This window comes from Vombatus ursinus, unplaced genomic scaffold (genome assembly GCF_900497805.2).
Source record: "Vombatus ursinus unplaced genomic scaffold, bare-nosed wombat genome assembly UNPS02012602.1, whole genome shotgun sequence".
Taxonomy (NCBI): Eukaryota; Metazoa; Chordata; class Mammalia; order Diprotodontia; family Vombatidae; genus Vombatus; species Vombatus ursinus.
In genome coordinates this window covers 3,326,785-3,353,429 of record NW_020952380.1, presented here as the reverse complement: position 1 = coordinate 3,353,429, position 26,645 = coordinate 3,326,785, and the positions used below count along the sequence as shown (strand labels likewise).

At 38.0% G+C, this 26,645-nt stretch overlaps 1 protein-coding gene across 2 annotated transcripts in view; it reads left to right on the top strand.

Moving 5' to 3' along the window:
• The window catches only part of TAB2 (TGF-beta activated kinase 1 (MAP3K7) binding protein 2), a 114,583-nt gene that overhangs the window by 69,898 nt on the left and 18,040 nt on the right, over nt 1-26,645 (top strand). For both annotated transcript variants that reach the window (XM_027857981.1, XM_027857982.1), the window contains exons 2-3: nt 15,992-16,181; nt 23,388-24,891. In XM_027857981.1, the coding sequence (XP_027713782.1) occupies nt 16,080-16,181; nt 23,388-24,891 (1,606 nt within the window). In that variant the 5' untranslated portion in view covers nt 15,992-16,079. The remainder of the gene's footprint in view (nt 1-15,991; nt 16,182-23,387; nt 24,892-26,645) is intronic.

Sequence of the window (26,645 nt, the reverse complement as noted above, 5' to 3'; positions counted from 1 at the left end):
CAAATCCCCTTTTTAATATCAATTCTCTGAGCTTCCTTACCAACTATTTCCCTGGTATGAATGTACATAGCCAGTGTTCTTTCCAGAGGCCAACTTCCCAAGGGTAACACAATATCTGTCCTTAAATACTTGACCCAAAGAGGCATTAAAAAATCATCAGAGGGTGAGAACCTAAAGTCCCCCAAACTACTAGGATCTCATTAGAATGATGTGCTATTAAAGCCTGTTCTGTCTCACAGTCATGTGCAAAACCCCTAGAATCTGTGCTCTGCTAATATAGAGCTTCAGTATTACCAGAACCCCTGTTCCAGATGACAAACCTTAACATAGTTTGCAACCCTATGAGATTGGAATTACCTAAAAGTGCAGTTTCCACTGTTAATTTCTATGGGACTGCCCACTGCTTCATGCAGTACTGTCCACCTGACTGCTAGACTAGGGTCATTTGGAGCTTTAGAAGGAATAGCTCATTACCCATCCATGAAGATACCATCTCCCAGTGAGTTGATGTGCCATTCCCATTCCCAACCCTCCTATATCACACTGTGAGCTTAATCCAGTAAGTGGTGGTGGTGGTATAGGGACAAGTACAACTTAGCAAGGGAAACTGGCATCTTGTACATGTCCCATAGGGGACTGGGTAATAACAATGATGAAGACTATATTATCTCCTATAGTCTCTTCACCTCTCTAGAATCCATATTCTCTAGGACTTTTCAAGACTATCTCCTGATTGTCCTGTAGTAACCTAAAGGCTCCATGAAATAATGACTCACAGACAGGAGAATGGCTAGCAGTAACAACCTAATACCAAACTCAGTCCCATTAGAAGTATCCTTTTCCTTCTGATAACCGATACCCCACATCTGGTTGGCAACTCTTTTGTTGGCGCAGCTCCAGTCTGACCTCTGGCATATCAAGGTAATCCAGAGCTCTCCTGGCTTAGTCATAAGTGAAAATATTTTTTTTTTTTTTTTTGGTCATTAATGCAAGTGAAATGTTGTTGAGTTAAAGAAAAAAACTTTATTTGGAAATTAAGGGACAAAGTTCACTTCAAATGAAGTGCCAAAACTTCAGATGATCAAGTTTATATAATGTACAGGTAGATGTCCTTCTGTTTACCTTCTGAATGTCTCATCCTCCCAAGTCAGTAGGACTTGAGGCCTTTAGGAAGGCCTATTGTTTGGAGTGGTGAGAGGGCAGAGGGAACAAAGCCTTTAAAAATTATTTTACCTCTGGGTGATAAGATTAATTACATTTGTTAGAAATACAGCAAAACAAGAAAGCTACCTTGCCATATGTTTTGTTGTAAGATTGCTGGCAGTTCTTAGCACAGTCCATTAAAGTATGAAAATGGTACCACTCTGAGAAAGGAAAAAGGGTCATCTTTGAAGAGGCTTCCCCAGAGTCAGCCCATAAGCTGGAGAGAAGAATTCAAACCCAACCCTTTACTTTTGCTATTTGAAACTTGCAGAATATCTCCTTTGTAGATCTCTTGATATAGGAAAAGGACACATTGTTCCTCTTAGCATGGTGACTGTAAAGAACAGTGAACGTAGATTCAGAATAACTGGGTTTAAGTCCTGCTCTGTCACAAACTGGTTACATGACTTCAGAATAAGGAAACCTGTATAACTTTCCCTCCCAGGCTTGTTGTGATGAAAATAGAAGTATTATTATTGTTCCCACCCCAAGGAAACTTAAGGCATAGTGACCTCTCTCCCTTCCTGCTCTACTCCCCCATCCCCCCCACCAGCACCCCACACACACATTTAGGGCCTATACAGGCCAAGTCAGAGGCAGCTCAAGCTGGTACTCTGGTTTTCTTACTCTGTTCCATTGCGTTGTAGTGAATCTGTTCTACATACTAGTATTTCTCTTGTAGTACATATGCCCTCACTCTCCATACAGCCGGTATTTGCAAATCTTTTAAAGGCATTGCATGTCAGAAGTGGTCCCTCTGTTCTCCTGAAGAACTCCATTTCCCCATCTTGAAACACAGATGACATTACATCTCCTTAGTTCCCTAATTCCTATTATCTTTCTTTCCTCCCCTGACTTGCTGCTGTTCTCAGAACCCCAAAAGGAGTTAAATATTGTGAGAGATCTGAGAAATAACCCAGGGATTACATGGAGAAAAGAAAGTTAAAGAAAAAGAAGAGGTGCTGGTTTGTTTTTTTTTAATCACCTCTACTCTATTATTTAGAACTGAACTTTGGGGGAGAAATAGAACACTGATTGCAAGATCCCCAACATTCTGTCCCAGGATTCACTTCCCAAGAGATGGAGAGCAGAGAGAGGCCCAGCAGGAACACTTTGTCCATCTTAGCCCTTGACTGGTTCCTGGCTTTTGAGGCAGGAGAGGAACTCAATGATAGAGGGACAAGAGGAAGACTCTTGTATTTCTCAGAGTCTCTTAATTTTATAAGACTCTGGGTTATGGACAGTAATCAGTTGGGACAGGGGAAGGAGGTGGGTGGGGAGTGAGCCAATAAAAGTGCTTTCTGCAAACCTTCCATATTCTCACTTCTTCTACGTTCTTCCCAAGGGTGCCTTGCCAACAGAACCATAAGGCATTGCAGCTGCTGTCCCCTTAGGGACCTAGTTCTGCTCAAGGCATGGAAAAAACTAATAGATATTTAGTTAATGCGTCAGTAAGTATTTAGGGAGCATTTCTTTTGTGCCTAGCACTACTAAATTCTGTGAGGGATGCAAAAATACTAAACTCAGTACTGTCTTCAAGAAGCTTTCACTCAATGTAAAGCTGTAAAGGATTGTAGACATTATTTAGTCTGACTGAGAGACAGTAAATTACTTTTCCCAAGGTTATATGTTACATAAGTTGCTGAGCAGAGACTAGAAATCAGGTGTCTGGACTCAGTGCTATCTCTCTAACTGTGGTGTCCTTTGGAGGAGAGATCACAATGGGGACGAGTGGTCCAGGAAGTTTCCATGTGGTAGGAAGGAGGTAGGAGATAGGCATTTACCAAGCATCAACTGTGTGTCAGGCACTGTGCTAAGTGCTTCAAGGTTATCTCATTTGGATCCTCACAACCATATTGGGAGGTAAGTGCTATTATCCCTATTTTGAGGAAACTAAAGCAGACGGAAGTTAAGTGACTTGCCCAAAGTCACACAGTTAGTAAGTATCTGAGGCCAAATTTAAACTTGGGTTTTCTGGCTCCAGGTGCAACACTCTACCTACTCTCAAGAGGATTTGAATTAGAACTTGAACAATTGTGAAGAGATTCATGAGATAGAGTGGATGGTGAGGGCATTCTAGGCCTTCATCCCCAGTGCTTAGCACAGTGCCTGGGCCCTAGTAAGGGCTTAATAAATGCTTGTTGTCTGACTGGTGACCAATGAGAAGCTTTATAGGAGTTGGGCATCTTCGCAACATACTCCCCACTTACTAGGGAGATAGACCTGTGAGGAGATAGAATGGGGTCTGATGCTAGCAGAACTGGGAGCCAGGTCTCCAGAGATCCATTCTTTGTTCCATTACTGTGATTAAGGTGGGGAAGTCTCTACACCTCACATGACTCAGTGTTTTCACATAGAAAAGGAACTCTTAGGTGGGGAGATTTGTGGAAAAAGAGATGAGAGGACATGTGAGGGTTTTTTTTTTCCCCAGAGACAACTAGTGTCAGAGTCAGTAAACATTTATTAAGCGCCTGTGTGACCCAGCCACTAAGCTAAGTTCTGGGGATACAGAGAAAGGCATGAGACGGTCTCTGGCCTCAAGGAGTTCACAATCTAATGGGGGAGACAAAACTTAAAAAGAACCTGAAAAGTTTGGTGGGGCAGGGGGTAGGGCATGATGAAGTCATACACTTGGGGTGGGAAATGATCTTAGGGAGGTGTGAGTTTCAAAGTTTTCATCTTAAAGAATGATGAATTCCTGGAAATGATACAGCCTGGTAGGAAAAGATGAGAATTCCCTGGGTAGTACCCTTAAGTAGTAGAGGTTCTGGAAGTTACTCTCCAATGTCCAGAGAGGGGCCCTTGTCTTCCTGGGATCTTTCCAAACTTTCCAGATAATTCCTTTGTCCTCCTTTCCCTGGTGGATATAACAACAAACCTAGGTCTCAACTATTCTCAGCCTCGTAGAACTCAGCTAATTTTTGTGCTGTCACTCACCTGAAGCAAATTGGTCATCTGATTCTGAACTTAATGCCCCATACTTTCTATCTGATACCATCTCTGGCTGGAAAGGGTCCTTCTTTCCTTTAATCTGCAGTGTCACCTGAATTCTTAACACCTTCCAACATGCAGAAAGTGCTCAAAAGAATCTGTGTGTCAGAGGAATAATGGGATTTTTAGCAGGCCTGAAAGAAATGCTGTAGGCAATTGACCAGATCACACAACTGACTCAGGGATAACTCCCATATCAGTAACAAGTTTTTTTTTTTCTTTCTGTTAAAATATAATTGATTTCACCCTTTATTGTACTACTTGATGTTTACCATAACCAATGCCTACTGTTTCTTTTCTTGAAGAATTCGTGATTTTAAAGTGTGAGGCTTGTGTGTAATCTACAAGACTTTTGCCCATCTTATTCCTTTTCCTAAACCAGGCTTTCCCAGATATTTTCTCCATTCTCACCTCTTCCCATCTTTGCATTGAAATTACCAAATATCAGAGTATGTGTTGATTTAATTTGGAGGGCCTTATAAAGTTAACTCTTCACAGAATTTCTCTACCATTTCATCCTCAGCAATTGATGTTAGTGCACAGGCTGCAAATATTTTCGTGGGGGTCTTTTTGCTAATATTTATCATGAACTATTCCTAAATTTTATCTTATAGATTTTGCTGAATTAATCCAATTGGGAGCAGTGAGCCATAGGAAGAGAAATAGAATTGTTGAGGTCAAGCCCCCAGGATAGTACGCCATCCATAGGCTTTGCATGTTGACGTTATATATGCCTGTATCACATTTCAGCCCGTGACCTGTATTTCTTTATTGCAAAGCTGAGATTGGACAGCGTCATGTCTTTTAATAATCTCTCCATGCTTTCTTGGATTTTGATTCAGAGAGTCTAGGTTCAGCTTCTGTCAGTGATTACCTATGAATCTGGGAATCCCTGAGCCTCCATTTCCTCTTTTGTTAAATGAGAGATTTGGATCAGATAGTTTCTGAAATCCCTTCTAGCTCTGAACTGCTGACCTTGTAGCGGCTGTGACTCAGTGACAAGTCAGAGTAGTGACAGACAGAGCATGTTCTTCAGTGCAGTCAGTACTGCATGTCAAGTGAATCCCAGCGGGCACGTATTAGCTATGTGGCCATTGGCAAAACATGGAACTCCTCTCTTTGTTTTTCCTCTTCTCTAAAATGGGAATAATAATAATACGGCAGTGCCTGCCTGACAAGGTTGTTGTGAAGAAAAACTTTGTAAAGCTTAAAACTTACATAAATGTGAACTGTTGTCGTTGTGGTCTTTTGAAGAGAGTTCATCTCTTGGATGAGTGCAGTGGAACTTTAGCTTTGTGGCACTGGACAGTATCAGAGACCCTTCTGTTTAGGGACCATTCAGGCCCTCTTTACCTCAGTTTTTTAAAAAGTAGTTGAGCAGACCGTGAATTGAAGAGGGCAGGCTGTAAACTGTCAAGTTCTTAGTCATTATATCAAGTCTTATATCATTGAGTTATTGGTTTTAAGTGAATCTTTCTAGCCATTTCTTTCCCATCATACATTCACATCTTACTATCACAGTTGGTCACAATCAACAAATGTTTATTTTTCACTTATTTGTGGCATCATGTGAAGAGATTTTTTGGGGAGTGGAGAGCTTTTTCAATGTAAGAGACATTAAGGTAAGAAGGATGTTTGCAACCCTTTGTTATGACTACTGTGTTTGAGAGACTCAGAGAGATACTTTGATGAATCTGTGATCTGGTTACTTCCTCAACTGGTAGAAATTGCGACACTTCATATTCTCATCCTGTGTGGTAATTTTGTCTGTTTCCTACCATAATCCGTAATCTTTCATCAAAAATCTAACCAACTCCCTGGAGACCTTTAGGGGTCTTTCTGCATAATATGCAGACCACTATGCCTTATGGAGCTTTTATCCTTGAGGTGCCTATAAATCATAATAATAAGTAGTTATTGATAAAGAACCTAAGGGGAAGATAGCAAAGGAAAACAAAGAATAGTGAATATTGATCTTCAGGCAAAGAGTTGTGTAGGTTTTATAAAATTGTAAAATTTTAAATAAACTTTATAAAATTGTACCCAATTTTATCAAGAAATGATATTTTATCAAGAAAATGAAATATGAATTATTTTTAATATTAATTTCAATGGTAAATGTTATACTTTTGTCATTATTCTGAATTGGGATTTTGTGAAGCCAAATCAATGACCAGTGTCCTGTGATAGTTAACAAGTATTTTTCTTTCTTCTCTCCCTACTGTAGATTATTTTAGTTCTACTCCAGTGCAAAACATTTGCTCTTAAAACAAACCCTAAAGATAAACCTTTTAAAATCTAAGATGAATATTGTGAAAGACTTCAAGAATAGTTTCACGTTGGAAATTTATGAACTATTGAGAAGTTATCGCAAGTAGTCATGTTTTCAGTAGGAAAACTAGCGTATTTGGCTGCCTAAAGGTAGGCAACATAACATATACATATTTTTCCCAAAAGAAGTGTTCACAGCATATTTTCCTGTATTTCAAACAGTTAAGTCATATGATTATGAAACTGAATTTGACCTAGTTTTTGGCTCTTTGTCTTAAATGTTAGGTAGTTAGTATAGATTACAGTTAACCGGTCAGCAGTCATTTAAGTGCCTTTTTTCCAGGCACTGTGCTCAGTGCTGGGAATACATGGAAAGGCAAAAACATGAGCCCTGCCCTCAAGGAGCTCACATAGTAATGAAGCGTATACCATATAAATAACCATGTATGTGCAAGATACATACAGAATAAATAAATATAATTTCACAGGGAAGGCATTAGGAGGTTTGGGGAGATCAGGAAAGGTCAGAAGATGAGCTGAATCTTGAAGAAAGCCAGAAGACAAATTTTTAGGAGAGAACGCTCCAGGCCATTAAAAAAGTCTGTGGTCAGGAGACATGTTCTCATGTGTGAGGAACAGCAGGTCAGGCGCGGGGTAGCTCTGTCATAAGAGTATGTAAAACATAAGGGAGACGGGAAAGCAAAGGAGCATCTATCTAATTTTTAAAGGAATAGTAAATACCAGCTAGCATTCTCTGTTGTATCCTGGAGGTAATAGGGAGCCCCTGTAGTTTCAGAGGAGTTTGGCTTTGGCTATCAAAGATAATAGGAGCAGAGATACAGAGCTGGAAGGAACCCTGAAGGTAAACACAGCCAACCCCTCCTTTTACAGATGAGAAAACAAAGGCTTGAAGAAGTTCAGTGACTTATTCAGAGTCACACTGCCATGAAGTCTCTTAAGTCAGGATTGGAATTCAAATCTTCTTTATTCCAAGTCTATCATATCACTTTATTCACTATATCACCTAGCTGCAGAGGAGGGTTGTTTTCTCCCTGCACCTAGTTGCAGGGAGAGAGGATCCACATTAGAAAAATGGAGCCAGGTTACAGTTTCCCAGGTGATCAGCATTGGGTGGGTCATGTGTGGCCGCACCTCAATCCTGGGCAGGAGAGCAAATGCATTTGAAATTTTTCCAGCATCAAAGATTTCCCCATTGCCGTTGCTACCAACCAGTAAAAAACCTGACTGTCAAAACTTCCCCTTTTTGTCGGACCTTCCGTTGTCCATTTGATAAAGTATAGGGCAGCACAACATTGTTACCTCCTGAACCAATGAATTAGTCTCCAAAGGAGGATCTGCAATGTGTACTCACAATGTTTAGATGCTAATTGCAGATTTTACACAGTTTGGGACCTACAGTGGCTAAAAGAAATCTTGACCTATCTCTGAGAAGGTCAGTAATAATAATCCCAAGTAATGTTTTCATCCATTATAGCCTAGAATATGTTCCTGTATCAAGGATGGAAAAAAAAAGCTCTCTAGCTAAGATTTCAACCAAAAATGATCTTTGATATTAATATGACATGGTTTTTCTATCTTAGCTATTTAAATACTATTGTAAATTATCTGAGTGTACATGAAATTCATTAGTGCTTTCTTCTTTAAAGTCATCCAGCTCTGAAAAGAGTAATTTTGGAGTAGGCATTGAGTGTGGTGTTGAAGTGGAATGTGATCGATGTTTGAAGATGTCAGAATTCTGCCTGAAATAAAAGTGACGTATGTGACATTGAATTCTCAAGGCTTTTTCTGTAAAATTAAGTTTTGGTGGGTTCTGTCAAGCTGGAAAGGTTTCAAGTATCACCCTAATAGTAAGACTACATGTCTGCAGTATGAAAACCAGTCTAGCTTATGGTGGAAAACCTTTTCACTGGAAAGTTGACTACCAAGTGATGAATTATTTTATGAAATGGACAGCAATGCAGAATGGCCCTGACAGTATGGTGTAGTAAAAGGAATACTATGTGAATTTGGAGACAGAAAACTTTGGTTCAAATCTTGGCTCTGTTATTTAATGACTGTGAAAGTTTGGCAAAATCACTTTATATTCTCTGGACCTCAGTTTCCTTATCTGTAAAATTAAGTGGTTGAACTATGTGGTCTCTGACTCTTCTGCTTCTAAATCAGTAATAGTCCTGTGTACTTCCCTTCCCCCTCTGCAGTGATGTTGGTATAATAGTAGAAAGGTGGGCCAAAGATACTAAGAATGGCATAGTTCTTAGGCTGTCTGCAAACATTAATTTAATGCTTAAAACTGATAATTTACCATCTTTGTCCAAATACCTGGGAGTGGACACACTACTGACAGAACCATATTCCTACTGATATTGTTGCTGTAAATGAAAAAATACATAAAAAGTTGCAGGTAAAGGGAGAGTTCACAAGTTCTCTTTAGGAAGTAAAGAAATTTAATTCATAAGCATTTAATGCAAAACACAAAGTATAAAAGCAAAAGGAAAAACTCTGCCCTCAAGGAGCTTATATTCTGTTGGGGGAAGGGGTATTACACTTTACAAAATTAAGTATAAGATAATTTAGAGAGGGAGAGAGAATTCTCCTAGGATATGGTGCATGGACTGAGCCTCAAAGAAAACTAAAGAGTGTATTTCAGGCATTGGGGACATTACTTGTGCAGAAGCATAGATGTAGGAAATTGATTATTGAATTTGGGAAACAGCAAATGCACCACTTTCCCTGAATGTAAAGTGGGTCAACGTGAAATAAGTCTGGAAAGTTAGGCTGGAGCCAGACTAGGAAGGACTCTAGAGGACAAACTGAGGAGTTTTATGTCATCCTAGAGACCAGAGGGAGCCACTGAAGATTCTTGAGCAGAGGACATGATCAGAACTGTGCTTTAGAAGAATGACTGTGAGCTGTGTGGAGGATGGATTGAAGAAGAGTAAAGGAGAAAGAAATGCAGGCTTAGAAGTTGTTTGAAGGTGAAAAGAGAGGGCCTCTATTTTCTCAGAAAGTTAGGAGGTGAGGTCTTTGTTTGAAAGGGAGGCAGTGAGGGAGTGTCATAGGAAACTTGAGGAAAAGAGAAAAGATTTACAACAGTTGCTGTTGTCGGCAGAGTTGATTGCATGTGCTCCAAAAGGCAACAAGAAATTTCATAGCGCAGTTGGTCATTTTCAGTTATCATGATGATTATAAGCAAATATAACACCCTGAAGATAATTACAGCTTGTGTTCCAGCGTCCGTTGTGGAAGGTGAAGTAGCAGAGAAATTCTGTGAAGAGTTCAGTAAGCTTCTCCCAATTAAATCAACATATCCTTTAGTACTTGGTAAATACATTAGGAAAATGGGCACAGGAGAGAACTATGGAAACTATGATAGGAAATAGCTTTTAAATGTTTCAAAAAGTAAAATGGGCAGCAGCTTATGGACTACTCAAGACACTTCACTAGTGTATATCGTGGTTTCCTCAAGAAGAGATTTAAAGGGCACTAGATACAGAAAACAAAAGACATCCACAGTAACATCTGTCAACTTCAAAGAGAACATCTTTCTGAAGAATTTCTAAAGACAATAAAGAGAAACCTTTCTGATGAAGAGGAAAAACAGAAACTATCTGAAAGAGCAGGTGTTGATGTCCAGAGAACTTACCAACAAAATTAGATTGTGTATATTAAGGGAGAAGCAAGCACAAGTAACGGGGAGGGGGGGGGGGAGGCATAATACTTTGAGAATAATGCCAGGAGTACTGAAACAATGAATTGAGGCTAATGAGGAAATCTGAGAACAAAAATGGTAGATTTTTAAAGCTATATGGGAGGAAGGAGGATCAAAGAAGGGATAACACCAGCGCTCAGAGTGGGTGGAATAATGCAAACTGACAATGAAGGAAAGACAGTTGCCCTGTGTTCAGTTTTGTTTCTCTTTTCTCCACCAATGAGGATAACCTTTGGATTGGAAAGAATAAAACAACAGTGAGTAATAGGGAGTTGAGACACAAGATAAATAAAGGTAATAGAGGACACCTAGTACCTTTAATGATCTAGTTACTTTTAATGAATTTTCATATCCTGCCCTACTGAAAGAAGTTATTATTGAGCCCACTGTCAGTGACATTTAAAAGATCATAGAGAATGTCAGTACAGGGCTTTCTAAAAAGGAAAAGAAAATAGAATCTTCAAGCTACAGGCCACTGCACTTTACTTTGATTCCTGGAAAAATTCTACACTAAGAAGGTTCCAGGAGGGTCAGAGACTAGACTTCAGAAGTCTTGGGTAGCATTTTGCTCGGTGCTGCACAGCTTCCCTCAGACCAGGATAGCCCTAGTGCCTCAGGATTTCAAAGACCCTAGCACTCTGTCCTAGAACACCACAGAAGGTTCCTAAAGGTACAATACTCTCAATCTAAAAGATTCAGAAGAGTTCAACCCCAGGAAGTGGAGTTAAGTCTACAAGCATATATTAAGTGCTCCACTTTACATCTGTTACTCTGCCTGGTTTCAACTCCACAGAACAAGGTACCCCCCACCCTGCTTCCTGTTGTGTGCTATCTCCCTGCATTAGATTGTAAGCTCCTTGAAGGACTGCCTTTCTTTTTATTGATTATATCCCCATTGTTTATCACAGTGCCTGGCACATGGTACTTAATAAATGTTTATGGGATTGTATTGCCTGTAGTGTGCCCTCAGCACTGAGGATACAAAACAAAAAAAGACAGTCCCTGCCCTCAAGGAGCTAACAGCCTACTGAGGGAGACAACATGCAAGCAATCAAGATAAGATGCAAGACAACATGTCAGCAAATAAGACAGACAAGACAGACAGATACGCACACCCTAATTGAAGATGATCCTGGAGGGATTGCACCTACATTAAGGAACACTGGGAAAAACTTCTTGCAGAAGGTGGGATTTTAGCTGAGACCTAAAGGAAGCCAGTTATATCAGGAAAGACAGAAGATAAGGAAGAGAGTTCCAAACATGAGTAACAGCTAGTGAAAAACACAGTTTTTTATGAGGAACGTGTCAGGGAAGTTGAATATGTGGAGAGGAATGATGTGTGAGAAGATGGGAAAGGTAGGAAGGGGCCAGGATTCAAAGCCAAATAGGATTTTATATTTGATCCTGGAGGTAATAGGGGTCAGTGGAGTTGAGAGGTAGAGAGTAGGGGTGATAAAGTCATCAGCTTTGATTAGTTAAGTTGAGGATGGAGACAAGGCAGAGACACCAACCAGCAGGCTATTGCAATATCAGGGTGGTAGCAGTATCAGAGGAGAGAAAGGAGCATATACAAGAATATTTATTAAATTAGCATATAGGTGTCACAGTGGATAAGGGGAGGGGAGACTATAGTCAGAAAGACTTGAGTAACATATCCTGCCTCAGATTCTTAATAGCTATGTGAACCACTTAGCCTATGTCTGTCCCAGTTTTCTCTTACGTAAAATGGAGATGATAATAATAGCACCTACTTCTCAAGGTTATTGTGAGGATCAAATAAGACAAGATTTGTAAAGAGGTGTGGTGGTGGTGGTGATAACAGTAGCAGCAGCAGCAGCAGCAGCAGCAGCAGCAGCAGCAGGAGGAGGAGGAGGAGGAGTATAGGGCTTGATTGGATATGAGGAATGAAAGTGAGTGAGGGGTTTGGGAATGTAATATTCCAAAAGGCGAAAGATAAAAAAGCTTACAACCAAGACTAGCTTATGCTATAGGGGTATGGGTCTTTCATGAAATAGATTTTGAAGGATTTCTGATGAAAAGATTAGAGCTAAGTACATTCATTGAAATGCAACCGTAACAGTCCAGTGAAACTTGGAAAGGTAAATCTATTTGAGCAATTGGAGGGGTCCTTGTGATGATGAAATTGTGCTAACATTCTAATGAGGAGTGAAGAAACAAGTATTCCTTTAGAACCTTAGTGACTTCAAAGGGTATTGAGGAGTTAAATAAGAAAAACAGAGGACCTGGGAGTAGATTGGTTCTGTTCTGAAGGCTTTAAATGGAGAAAGAGAAAGGAGGGTAAAAAGTATACACTACTATTATAGGAAGGAAGAGAGGGAGTAAAACCTTTCTGTTTCTCATAATTGGGGTGCATGAGGAGAATATATAACATGAAGGAGTCTCATTGATCTGAAATGGAAAAGAGGGTTTAAACATTGATGGGTTTAGGGTACAAGAGACATACGTTTTAGGACATGTCCACTGTGTGGAATCATTTTGCTTGATTATATTTGATACAAGGTTTTTTGTTTTTTGTTATTTTTCCTTTCTCCTGTTTTAAATGGGTATGGAAGGAGAGAAATAGTTGTTCCCCCCCCCCCCAAAAAAAAGCAAAGCCATTGAAACATTTTTTAATGCACAGAATCAAACAGAAGGAAGCATAGACAAGACAGCAGAATTTATTGTATACTTTTTTAAAGAAAGCACTATAAAAAGGAGATTGTGTGAATGTTTAGGTTCAAAATTTTTTTAATTTTTAAAAAGAACAGGCAATGCCAGACTAACCTTTTATGGTTTGTTTGTTTGTTTGTTTGTTTGTTTGTTTGTTTTTTAGTGAGGCAATCGGGTTAAGTGGCTTGCCCAAGGTCACACAGCTAGTATGCGTCAAGTGTCTGGTCTGAGGCCAGATTTGAACTCAGCTCCTCCTGACTATCCACTGCGCCACCTAGCTGTCCCTCAGACTAACCTTTTTTGACAGGGCTACTTAAACTGGCTAATCAAAGAAATACTGTAACTGTAGCTCCTGGATGTTAAAATATCTCATTTTTTGTGGAACAGATAGGAGAGATAAGGTCTGGACAATAGTACCAGTTATACAGATTCAGGACTGGTTGAATGAATAAACTCAAAGGAGTAAGTCTTTAAGGTTTGGTGTTAGCTTAGAAGATCTCTGGTGGAGTGTCCCAAGTGTATATGCTTGGCCCAATGCTGTTTAACATCTTATTGTTGTACTGGATAACTGGATAACTGTGAAGTTATCATAGACTGTCTAATTATTAAATTTTAAGGTGACCCAAAAGCATGAGGGAAACTGGCAGAGTCAGGATCTTCAAAAAAACCTAAATGGGATAGAATTTGGGCTAAATGATAAAATTTAATTAGACTTATATATCTTACCCTTGACTTCAAAGACTCTTTTCCAAGTACAACATGGGGAGGCTTGGTCAGGCAGTTTGTCAGAAAAAGATTTGAGAGTTAAAGTGGCCTGCAAGATCAATATGTGTAAGTAATGAGATGCAGCATCCAAAAAAGCCAATTTAATCTTGGATTATATTGAGAGGCATAGAAATAATTAGGTGATAATCCCTTGTTCTCAGGCCCTAACCACATCTACTGTTTTGTGTTTACAAAACTAATCAACAAGTACTTATTTATGTACCAGGAACTAAACAAGGTACTGGGGATACAAGTACAAAGAATGAAAATCCCTATGCCCAAGGAGTTTACAGTTTAATTTGGAAAATAATAAATTGTTGGTGGAGTAGTGAACTAATCCAACCATCTGGAGAATCATTTGGAACTCTGTCCAGAGGGTTATAAAACTTGCATACCCTTTGATCCAGCAATACTACTACTAGGTCTGTACCCTAGAAAGATCAAAGGAAAAGGACCTATATATGCAAAAATATTTATAGCAGCTGTTTTTGTGGTGGCAAAGAGTTGGAAATTAAGGGAATGCTGGACAGTTGGGGAATGGCTGAACAAGTTGTGGCTTATTATTGTGATGAAGTACTATTGTGCTATAAGAAATTATGAGGTGAGTGGTTTCAGGGGAAAAAAAAAAAACATGGCAAGACATATGAACTGATGCAAAGTGAAGTTAGAAGAACCAGGCGATTATTGTGTACAGTTTTGGCAGTATTGTAATGATGATCAGCTATGAAAGACTTAGCTACTCTGATCAATCAATAATCCAAGACAGTTCCAAAAGATATAGGATGAAAAAATGCTGTCCACCTCCAGGGAGAGAACTGATGAACACGAGTGCAATAATTTTCACGCTTTCCTTCTGCCTTTCTTTTTGGCAATATGGCTAAGATGGAAACGTGTTACATGATTTCACATATGTAATTGATATATTGTTTGCCTTCTCAGTGAGTATGGGAGAGATAAAAGGGAGGGAGAGAATATGGAACTCAATTTAAAAAAAATATTAAAAAATAATAAATTAGAAAACTTAAAAAAAAAAACCTCCCCTCCAAAACAAAGAAAATCCTTCCTGCCTATTAATGGAGAGAGAAAACTCTTAATTTGATTAATAATAATACTCACAACTGGAAGTGTCCAGGCTTTTTGTTAATATATTAAATTCAAATAAAGGAAATGGTTCTTGACAAAATAGTGTTCTAAAAAATCAGATTGTGAATTTGTGATACAATCTCCTTGAGGACAAGAACTGTTTCACATTTGTCTTTATATCTACAATGCTGAGGACATAACAAGTACCAGAGCTGTAGGAAGATTATGGATTTATGCCAGCCTGACAAATTTAGAGAGTAATGGTAACTCCTACAGTCAATCAGACCTTATAAATGATGAATCTCACGACTTCACATGAATAATTAGTTAAAATAGGAAGATAATAGATGATATGTCTTCGACTCCTAGTTGATCTCCTAATTGCTAGCATCCCCTTCCTCCCCTAAAACCTAAATGACATATCTCCTCAGTATGCCTTTTGTGCTACTTGATTCAGTTATAAAAATTTTTAGTTAAATGCTCTGGTAGGCACTTATTAAATTCATGTTGAGTGTAAGTGAATTACATGGCACAAGGTGTTTACAATTGTGACTAATTTCAGTGCTTGATAAGAAGGGTGGTTCATATTTCAAATATGACAAAATGAATACTTTTGTGATAGTAAACATACTTTATACTTAAAGACAAAAATTGTATCTTTTTCTAAAAAATAAAGTATGTTTAGAGTACACTAAAAGGAAACAGCATAATAGAATTTTTAAGTAACCTAGTGATCACCACAGTTAGATGATGGATTTGCTTCTTTAATTTTCTGACACCTAAAGTAAAAAAGAAAACACTTAAGAGTTACAATTTTCATTTTCTGACAAAATAAAGCATGCAATCAATTTATAGAGACAGACTATTTTCCAGGAACTAAGTTCAGAGAATTAAGTGGAGCCACTAAGAACCTCTCACTGGTCAGCAAAAAAAATTTAGCAAAGTAATTTGATGTCCTTTGAAAGATAAGGGAAAATAACTTGGACAGCAGTTTCTTATTTTGAATGACTGTTGGTTCAACTATTTAGAACATATGAGCACCCAGGTATTCCTCATTAATAGCGAATATGTACTGTCAAAGTACAAAGGAGTACAGAATACCATTCAGGCTAACAAAGAAAAGGACAGCATTTTAAGCTAAAATAACTTCATATTTAATATAAAATTTATCATTTAGACACCTACCCTTTAGTATTGAAACATTTGCTCCAGAACTACAATTTATTCCAAAACTAGAAATTCATTTAAAAAAATTTTTTTTCTTTCTTTTCTCTACAGAAAATGCTTGGACAGAAGAGATGAATACTATTTTCACTAAGGCCTAGAACTGCCTATTGAACAACAGTCCTGATTAGGCAGTACACGAATGGCCCAAGGAAGCCACCAAATTGATTTTCAGGTTTTACATGACCTGCGACAAAAATTTCCTGAGGTACCTGAAGTTGTTGTGTCCAGGTGCATGTTACAGGTCAGTGTTCATTTATTTCTATAGATATAGATATAAGTTTTATGTTGATTTTATAAGTAGTGAAAGAAAGCACCAAATTATCATCCTGTTGTTTCATAATTCAGATTCATAGTACTGGATATGTTCCTATCCTGAATCTGTCTCCAGTTAATTGACCACAGACAAGTCACGTAGATTTTATTTGTATATTTTCTTAGCTTTTAAAATGACTTTGGACTAAGAGATTTTTAAGATTCCTTCCACCTCCAAAAATCAATGATCATTATTAACCAAGGGGGAAAAAAATCTACTTCCATTTTTCTTATCTCCCAACCATAAACTCATTAACCGTGATCTGTCTCATCAATGTGGATAGATAAGGCCGTCATCAGATAAATCTTTTACTGGGAAAAAGTATGTCAGTTATGTAGCAAGATCAGCGCCTCACTGGGAGTGGAAGGCACAGACCTAGGCCTGGCCCTGTATCCTCTGCTGCAATCCTTAGTGACTAAAACATTCTGTCTTTCAGCCCTAGGCATTTTCTCTGGCTCTCTCTCCCGTGCCTAGAATACTCTCCTTCCTCAACTCTGCCTACTGACTTCCTTGGCTTCCTTTAAGTCCCAACTAAAATCTCTTCTTTTACAGGAAGCTTTTCCCAACCCTTCTTAATTCTAGTGCCTTACCTGTATTAATTATTTCCTATTTATCCTGTATATAGCTTGTTTTTGTATATTTGTTTGCATGCCATCTCCCTCATTAGATTGTAAACTCCTTGAGGGTGGCAAGGACTGTCTTTTGCCTTCTTTTGTATCCCCTGGGCTTAGCACAATGCATAGTACATAGTAAGTGCTTAATGAATTTTTCTTGCTTGATTATAAGCTTCAGTATTCTTCTACCACCTTCTTCTGTCCTTCTGGTTTCTTTTTTTTCTCCCACTATCTATATTAATCACTAGCCATGTAAGAAAATTATCTCTAACTCCTTCCTCTGGTCTCTCATCCCTTTCTCTTCAACCCAGTTCCATTCATCTCACACTCCATCCCTCCCTATTCCTTCTACTGTGCCCTCTGGAATTCCCATTTTTCAATGAACAAACTTTCTTTCACAATGACCTCTCACACTCAGTTACCAGCCCTCCCCCACCCCCGACCCACACACCATTCCAGCTATCTTTATCATTGTCAGTACCTTATCTCACACTCACAACCACTTGGTCCTGGAGGTAGAGTCAGAATGTTCCTTGCTTCCTACTGCCACTACAGACAATACTCAGCAACTTTTTCACTTTTAAAGCCCACAGAGTCAACATTTTCCACCCAATCCAAACAGTGATGGCAGTTATATACTTACTGACCCCCAGGAGCTTCTTCCTCCTTTCTCTAGGTTTTCAGCACCTAGTTTACCCTTTTGCTATCCTCCTTAACTCCTGCTCTCATACAGGAGGACATCAATATCCACATTGATAGTCCCCAAATCTCCCATTTCCTCAGCCTCCTTAAATCCTATTTCCTGTTCTTCTACTCCACTTCAGCCACATTTTTTCTCATCATTATCCACAAGAGTTCTGCTTCCTTAATTAGAAACTCTGAGTTTCCTCTATCTGAATATAACTTATCACTATACAATTTTCCCCTACCCAGGTACTCTTGAATAGAGCTGAAGAAAGCCTCACAAGTTACACAACTTAAACTGAGCCCTCACTATTTCTGGACAGGCCTTTTATTCATCTCTAATTGATTCTGTATCTCAATCCCTACAGAAGTTGTTCCAAACCTTTATTCTTTCTCAAGCCTTCTTAAACTTCCCACTCCCCCCCCCTTTCAACTGAGGATGTAGCCCTATTTCACTGAAAAAAAAAAATGAGGCATTCTCCATGAGTTCCTTCTTGTCCTTTCCTCTTCATCTCAGAATCCCTTGACATAATCTCCCCCTTTATCCTTTTCCCCCAATCACTGACAAAAAGGTGTTTCTTTACCAAGACCAACACCTCTCCATGTACATTTGATCTCCTCCCATCTTCTCCATGACATTTCATCCTCAGTCATCCCCTCACTCTCAAACTTTCAACCTTGATTGAGCAAAGGAGAGTTAGTTAACCTGTGGACAGCCTGCATGTCCCAATGGTATCCCTACAGTATCAAGGAAGACATGGACAAAACAGGATGGATCATAATCTACATTGTTATTTGCATTTTCTTTAATGAAATGCATAATATACCATTAAACTATTTGTACATCTTCAATTTTTATTGATTCGTAATGTCAGAAAAACTCAGATTCTTTAATACCTAGACATAGTTTTGCCTACCAATTTGATTTAATTAGAAATCTCTAGGTTTAATATAAAGAGAGCTGACTTTAAAGTCAAGAAGACCTGGAAAGTTCCATTTCTGATTCTTGACCTTCTTGTGACCTGGAACAACTTCTCAGTGCCTCAGGCAAATCTTAAAGACTAAATTGCAGAGGAGGTGACAGTATTCTTTGAAGGAGGGAGTCCCTCACCCAGAGCTCCCTCTATAGAAACAGAAGTCCATTCTTTTAAAAAAAATTTCACCACTTTTAAGCCCATCAGTAAATATAAAGGTAAAAGACCTCAGGGAGCACCCAGTCTAATGGAGGGAAACAACATACAAACAACTATGTACAAACAAGGTATATACAGGAGAAATAAGAAATCAATCCAGAGAAGGCACTACAATTAAAAGGGACTGAGAAAGACTTCCTGTAGGAACTGGGACTTGAAGGAGTCTAGGAGATCACAGAGAGCATTCCATGGAGAATAGCCAGTGAAAATGCCCAGAATCCGGAAATGTTGTTCAAGGAACAGCAAGGAGACTAGTGTCACTGGATCAGAGTATTTGTCAGGAGTGGGGGAGAGTTTGAGGGAGGGGGCATAAGGGATAAGAAGACTAGAATGGTTGGGGGAGAAAAGGGGATTAAGTTATGAAAGGCTTTGAATACTAGAGGATTTTATATTTGATCTCAGAGATGATAGGGAGCCATTGAAGTTCACTGAGTTAATCTAGGTCATGAAAACCTAGAGAGAAGAGAATATCAAAGAGAAGAGGGTGATCAACAGTGTCAAAGGTTGCAGAGAAGTCAAGAGGGATGAGGAAATTTGGCAGTTAAAAGGTCATTGATAATAGTAGAGAAAGCAATTTCAGTTTGAGGGTGGAGGAGACATGGTCATATTTGTATGTAGTAGGAACACAGCCAGTGAGCTGAAAGAGACTGAAGATAAATGAAAATGAGGATGATAGAGAGGACAATCTGCTAAAAGAGATGGGATGAGTTGGAATCCCTTGTGAATATGAAGGGCTTGACCTTGGCAAGGAGAAGTGACACCTCATCATGTGAGGCAGGTGAAGGAGGAGATAGTGGCTGAAGGTATCTAGGTGAATGAAGATGAAAAAGCTCTTGGCAACCAACTGCAATTTTTTCAGTAAAATATGGGGCAAGGTTCTCATCTGAGAGGGTTGGGGGAGGGAAGGCCATGGGAGATTTGAGGAGGGATGAAAAGGTTTGGGAGAGCTACTGTGGTGAATGTCCAGTGTGAACATTAGCTGCTATTGTTTGAGGGTTCCATAAATTTGTGTCTGGAATGAGTCTGCCTAAAGTACTTCTAAGAAATCCACATTGGACGTGTCAGTTTGGGGGCCTTTATTTGGATTTTAATATATCCAGGCAGTTAAGTGTCAAGGACTTGTTATTGGGAGAGTCATAACTTAAATGAAATAGCCTTGTATTTTATTTAGTTGTCAATTACATCTAATCTTAAAGAGTTTCTTTTTTCAAGCTATTTAAAGATAATAGGCATGTAACTAATTTCTGATCATCTTATACTTCGAAGCATATTAAAACCATCTTTTCCCAATCTTGTAAGAGGTGAGCCAGTTTAAAAAAAAAAAAAAAAGCTGACTTTTAGATAACCTGTAATGCATTTACTTGTGGTTCACTTGATTACCAAATGATTAAATTAATTTTTTACTACTTATTGTTATAATAAATTAGTGCCCACATTTAAAGAAAACTTGCTACCAAAGAAATCAAAAGTTCTGAAAATAATAAATTATATGCATGATTCTTGACTTCTCACAATGCTTGTCTTTATTCCAAATAATTTTCAAAAATAGCACATTGCAAATACATGTATTCATGACATCAGGCCTAATTAGGATAAAAGTCTTTAATTAGCTAATCTTGTTCACAATGGAGTATGAAAAGCTAAGCCCAAATACATATGCTTCAATATTTTTCAGTGAGGGTTAGGGTCTACCATATGTAAGTTTAGAATTTTGAAAAGGGAACACTTGGGGTAGATAGGAATTACAGCTTGGGATAAATACAGATCTAGAAATCATACTCCCATTGTGAATTTTTTCCCCCAATGATAATGATATTTTTTGTAGAGCATTTGCATTTTTAACTTAAAATTTTGATCATTTTTATTACTGCTTTGTGAATCATTTTTACTTTAAAGTGATAAATATTTTTCTTAAAATGCAGCTATTATGTTGTAATGGCAAAATTTTATGTCAGTGGAGAGATTATTTGTATCTCAATTTTTTTACAACAAGCTTTTAATGAGAACAATAGATATAAATAAAGTAGTTATAAAATAATTCGTACTTGGCTTGTGTTTATACCTTAATGTAAATGATTATTCTGATAAAGTTGCCCTAAAAAGACTTATTTCAGAAAAACTCAATCCCTCCCTACTGAATTACTTATATTTTTGTGATCTGTAATTATTTATGAGTCCCTTATAAGTACACATTCCTGCATCTAGCCTAATTTTTCCACACCCTTAGAATCTGCCTTTTGGCCATTGCATATCTTATTAAATCCTCTGTCATAAGTTAAAAACTGAACCATCCCATTTACCTATCTTTTAGTTTATGAAAGCAAAAGTTTATTAGGGTGTAATTCATGAACTGAAATGTCATTAATTGTTATTAATTTCTTATAACTATTGTAAATTAACAAGTCTTCTTTTTGTAATTTTTAATGCAGAAATGACATTTAATTAAAAACAAAATATACTTATTAAGTTTTTAGTAAAGAATTAGCAATAGACTGTAGTTATAGAGTGTATAATGGGATGATGTAACAGAGACCCCTAACTTTATGCACTTGTACTTAGTGTATTTGGGTCAAAACAGGAAATTCTAGCCATCTACATACAGTCAGTGAATCATTCACTAATGAAAATATTTTTCAGTTGCAACAAAATTCCACAAAAAATTAAAATAATAAAATACCTTCCTTTATAATGCTATGCATAACAAATAGAACCATTATTAAGTTTCCTTAAAATCAGTATTAAGAGAGTATAAAGGTCTTACAGCTATTTTGAAATAAACTGTCAAAAAAAATTTTTAAAGTCTAGAAAACAAAGCCTTTTGACACACATCCATAGATTTATGTAGCATATTTTCAAGTACTTTGCTGCAACTAATGCTGTGTAATTTGTATATTGAAGTTTTAATGTTTTGGAGTTGGGTTTTTTTAAATTATTCTTCATTCAAGGGAAGAGAATAAGCATTTATATAGTGCCTTCTATGTGCCAGGCACTGTGCTAAGTGCTTTTTACAAATATTATTTCACATAATCCTCACAATAACCCCTTGAGAGGTGGGTACTTTTCATAAACTTTTTCTTTTCTTTTCTTTTCTTTTCAGCAGTTGGGGTTAAGTGACTTGCCCAGGGTCACACAGCTAGTAAGTGTCAAGTGTTTGGTCTGAGGTCAGATTTGAACTCAGGTTCTCCTGACTTCAGGGCTGGTGTTCTATCCACTGCACCACCTAGCTGCCCATTTTCTTTTCCTTTCTCACTGAATTTTGTGGAACTTTTTTTGCTCTTACCCTAACAAATACCTGCTACCATTTATGTATATACCCTTTCATATTTCCTATCAAAAAGTGAGTAGAATATTGCTCCACAAAGATTTAATTAGGAAAGAGGATAATAATAGGGTTCTTTACTTTTTAAAATGATCCCACTTAACTCCAAAACAAATCTAAAAAATAGAGAAGGGAAGCAGTATCCATCAAGGAGTTCTATGGCCAACAAAATGTGGCTATTGTTTTACATTGTGTTGGGCATAAGGATAGAAACTAAATTGTATATTTAGGAAATGGTGTCCCCAAAGCACAGCTCTAATCATGTCATTCCTCTGCTCCAGTCATTCCCTGTAACCTCTACTATTAAATGCTAATTCTTCTGTTTGGCATATAGAGTATTTCATAGCCTAACTCCAAACTACTTTTACTATTCTTTACCCACCTTCATACATTTCAAAGCCCAAGCAAATTGACCTTCTTGCTGTCAGAACAAACATTCCATATCTTTTTCTCTGTGCCCTATGTCTGTCCCCAAGTCTAAAATACACTCCCTCTTCACTTCTTTAGTATCCATAGTTTACTTGATGGTCAGCTCAGATTCTTCCCTTCCACATGAGCCTTTCCCAGTCTTCCCAGCTACTAGTGTCTCCCCCTTCCCAATTACCTTTTGTTTATTTTGCACATATTTTGAGTCTACCAATATATGTGTATTGTCTATTCTCATAGAATGTAAGCTTCTTGAGAGCAGCAACTTTTGTTTTTGTATTGCCATAGAATAGGCGTTAAAAAAAATGTTTATTGATTTATGTAATAGCACTGTGCTTGTAGCCAAGTAGGTGCTGACTAAATTCATGTTAAGTGAATTTAGTCGTGTTAATTTGTGTTTTCATGTATTCCAATTTCATTTTTTATTTCAGTTCTATTGTTTCTCCTAAAATAGAATAAAAAATTTCAGTTATTAATAGTTTGTACAAATTCATGATAGTATCTATTTTACTCTCTTCTTTTCCTCTTGACCAATGCTGAAGATACTGTATTTAGAACTAGACTGCCACCTCATCAGTCTGAAGTCTCTCACTAAGTAGAGAAACCAACTTTTTTATGCCAGTGATTATATTACTGCTTTTAATCAGTCAACAAATATTTTTTAAGCACCTTTTTGCCGAGCCCTTGGATAGAGACAAACCTGGAAACCTTTCATGTCCATAAGAGAACTGTGCTTACCAATCACATAGGAGTTCGTAATTTTAGAGCTGGATAGGACCTTAGAGGTCATCTACAAAACTTGGTTTCATTCTGTCTGTTAATATTTTAGTAGTGATAATAAAGTATATAAGCATGAGTTTTGGGTTGCTGACATCGAACTATTTTGTTTGTTTTCTAGAATAATAATAACCTGGATGCCTGTTGTGCTGTTCTGTCACAAGAAAGTACAAAGTATCTTTATGGTGAAGGAGACTTGAATTTTTCGGATGATTCTGGAATTGCTGGTCTACGAAATCACATGACTTCTCTCAACTTGGACTTGCAGTCACAAAATGTATATCACCATGGAAGGGAAGGAAGTAGAATGAATGGAAGTAGGACTTTAACTCACAGTATCAGTGATGGACACCTCCAAGGTGGTCAGTCCAACAGTGAATTATTTCAACAGGAGCCACAGACAGCACCAGCTCAAGTTCCACAGGGCTTTAATGTTTTTGGAATGCCCAACATATCTGGTGCTTCAAATTCAACACCACACCTTGGATTTCACTTAGGCAGCAAAGGAGTATCTAACCTTTCTCAACAAACTCCCAGATTCAATCCCATTATGGTAACTTTAGCCCCAAATATTCAGACTGGTCGCAATACTCCCACATCTTTGCACATACATGGTGTACCTCCACCTGGACTTAACAGTCCACAGGGAAATTCTATCTACATTAGGCCTTACATCACAACTCCTAGTGGTACAACTCGGCAGACGCCACAACATCCTGGATGGGTGTCTCAGTTTAATCCTATGCACCCTCAACAAGTCTACCAGCCTTCGCAACCTAGTCCCTGGACTACTTATCCTGCATCTAATCCAGTGTCACATACCTCAGCACAACAGACAAACCAGCAAGGCCATCAGACCTCTCATGTCTATATGCCTATCAGTTCACCTACTACGCCTCAGCCACCAACAATTCATTCATCCGGTAGCTCACAGTCTTCTGCCCATAGCCAATTTAACATTCAGAATATCTCAACAGGACCTCGCAAAAACCAAATTGAAATCAAACTTGAACCCCCACAAAGAAACAATTCTTCAAAACTGCGTTCTTCTGGACCTCGAACCTCTAATAATCCCTCCTCTGTCAATAGTCATACAGTAACTCGAAGTCAGCCCACTGTTTACATAGCTGCCAGCCCCCCAAGTACAGATGAGTTGATGTCCCGCAGTCAGCCCAAGGTCTATATTTCTGCTAATGCCACCACAGGAGATGAGCAGGGTATGCGGAACCAGCCCACACTCTTCATATCAACGAACTCTGGAGCATCTGCTGCTTCCAGGAATATGTCTGGGCAAGTAAGCATGGGCCCTGCCTTTATTCATCACCACCCACCCAAGAGTCGGGCAGTAGGCAACAACACCACTGCAACTTCTCCTCGAGTGGTGGTCACTCAACCTAACACAAAATATACTTTTAAAATAACAGTTTCTCCAAATAAGCCCCCTGCTGTTTCACCAGGGGTGGTTTCCCCAACCTTTGAACTTACAAATCTTCTAAACCACCCTGATCATTATGTAGAAACAGAGGCTATTCAACACCTCACTGACCCTGTTTTAGCACATATGGATAGGATCAGTGAGGCCCGGAAACTGAGTATGGGATCTGATGATGCTGCCTACACGCAAGGTAATACGAATACTAAAAGCAAATTATTTTCCATTGGACCTGAATTTTCTTTTAAATTGACAAACTTGTCGATGTTGTTGTTTTCTGTAATAATGGTAAAGCAACAAACACGTCCTGTCCCTGGACCTGTGAGACCAGTCATTTGAATTTTTATGTATAACAAGCTCCGTCATGAAGTTCAGATAATACAAGTAATCACAGCATGATGAGAAGGACCAGTTTTGTTTTTATTCTGTTTACAGCATGACACATGCTTAGTTAAACTTTTTCTTAAGAGAAGTTTTACTGTTCCATGATTACCTGTAGTTGTTCAACTTTTTGTATAAATTGCTGTGAAATTCAGGACTCCTTATTTGCAGCCAACGCTCAAAAATGGAAGGAAACTGGTTTCATCCAACTTCTATTACTATGTTTAGAGAAGTTATCAAGGAATAGTTGTGTTTATTTTCTTTATCATAGGGTTTTTTCCTCATTAAATATGATATTTAAGAAGTTAAAGTTCTAGGATAATTAGAGTTCCTACCTCTAAAATTACCTTAATTATTCATTACCTTGTCCTTTTTAGTAACAAAAGATGGACAAGAGCAAACTCTACCGTACTTTTTTTTTAATCTACTGATAGACAGTATTGTTATCCTAGTGGCAAATTATTTCCTTATTAATTTAGGGCAGAGTATTGACCCTGCCATACCATGTTCCATGTGAAACTTTTAAAAAAAACAAAACAGATGTTGTGCGTTTTCTGCACACATCTACTTGTGCCTTAGATGCTTAATTAGAAACTATATCACTTTAAGAGATGAAGAAAGAAGAAAAGCATGTTTGTTTGTTTTTATTTTAATGAAAAGTACCAATTTGGCAGCACAAAAGAATAAAAATTTTCATTTCCATAAAGGAAATTGTAGTTGGAGAATTATGTGATGACCTTGCTCCATATCTTGCTTGCTCTGTAACCATTTATCTAGATGCCCCCCTAAGTTGTTCTGATTCTCTGGCAAGTTTGCTGGAAAGGTCTGACTATATTGTCACATTTTGTAAGTTTTACAGTAGGGATTGTGCTCAATGAGAACTACTTACTCATTTCCTATGTACTTTGTGACTGATAGTCACACCAGAAATATTTTTATCCGTACCTCATCCCCAGGAATCCCTGTGTTTAAATGTCTCGGGACTGATTTCATTTCTCTCCTTAAAATTTTCACCTTTTTCCAAACTAGAGTTGCTGTTGTTGTGTTTTTGTTTTGTTTTGTTTTTTTTTACTCAAGCATACATGTGTCAGAATTTTTTTTCTTTTATTTTGGCAAATGATTCCTAAATAGACACCAGTCTTTTTGTGAACATAGATAAGTTATAAACAAAAAAATACTAAGTCATGTTGCTGTAAGATGTGCCATATTAGTTAGAGGCAGCTAGGTAGTAGTGGACAAAGTACCGGATCTGGAGTCAGAGACTTGAGTTGAAGTCCAGTCTCAAACATTTACTAGCAAGGAGACCCTGGGCGAGTCATTTAACCTCTGCCTGCCTCAGTTTCCTCATCTGTACAATGGGAGTAATAATAGCATCTATCTCCCATAAGGATCAAATAAGATATTTGTAAAGCATTTTGCAAATCTTAAAGTGCTTTAAATGCTAGCTATTATTATTTTATACATGTATATTTTTTTACCTTGTTTCCTGATACTTTTTTATTTTAATAAACTCCAAAACAGATGGAGTTAGGGGAACCACATGTTTATCTTGGGGCAGCTAGATGG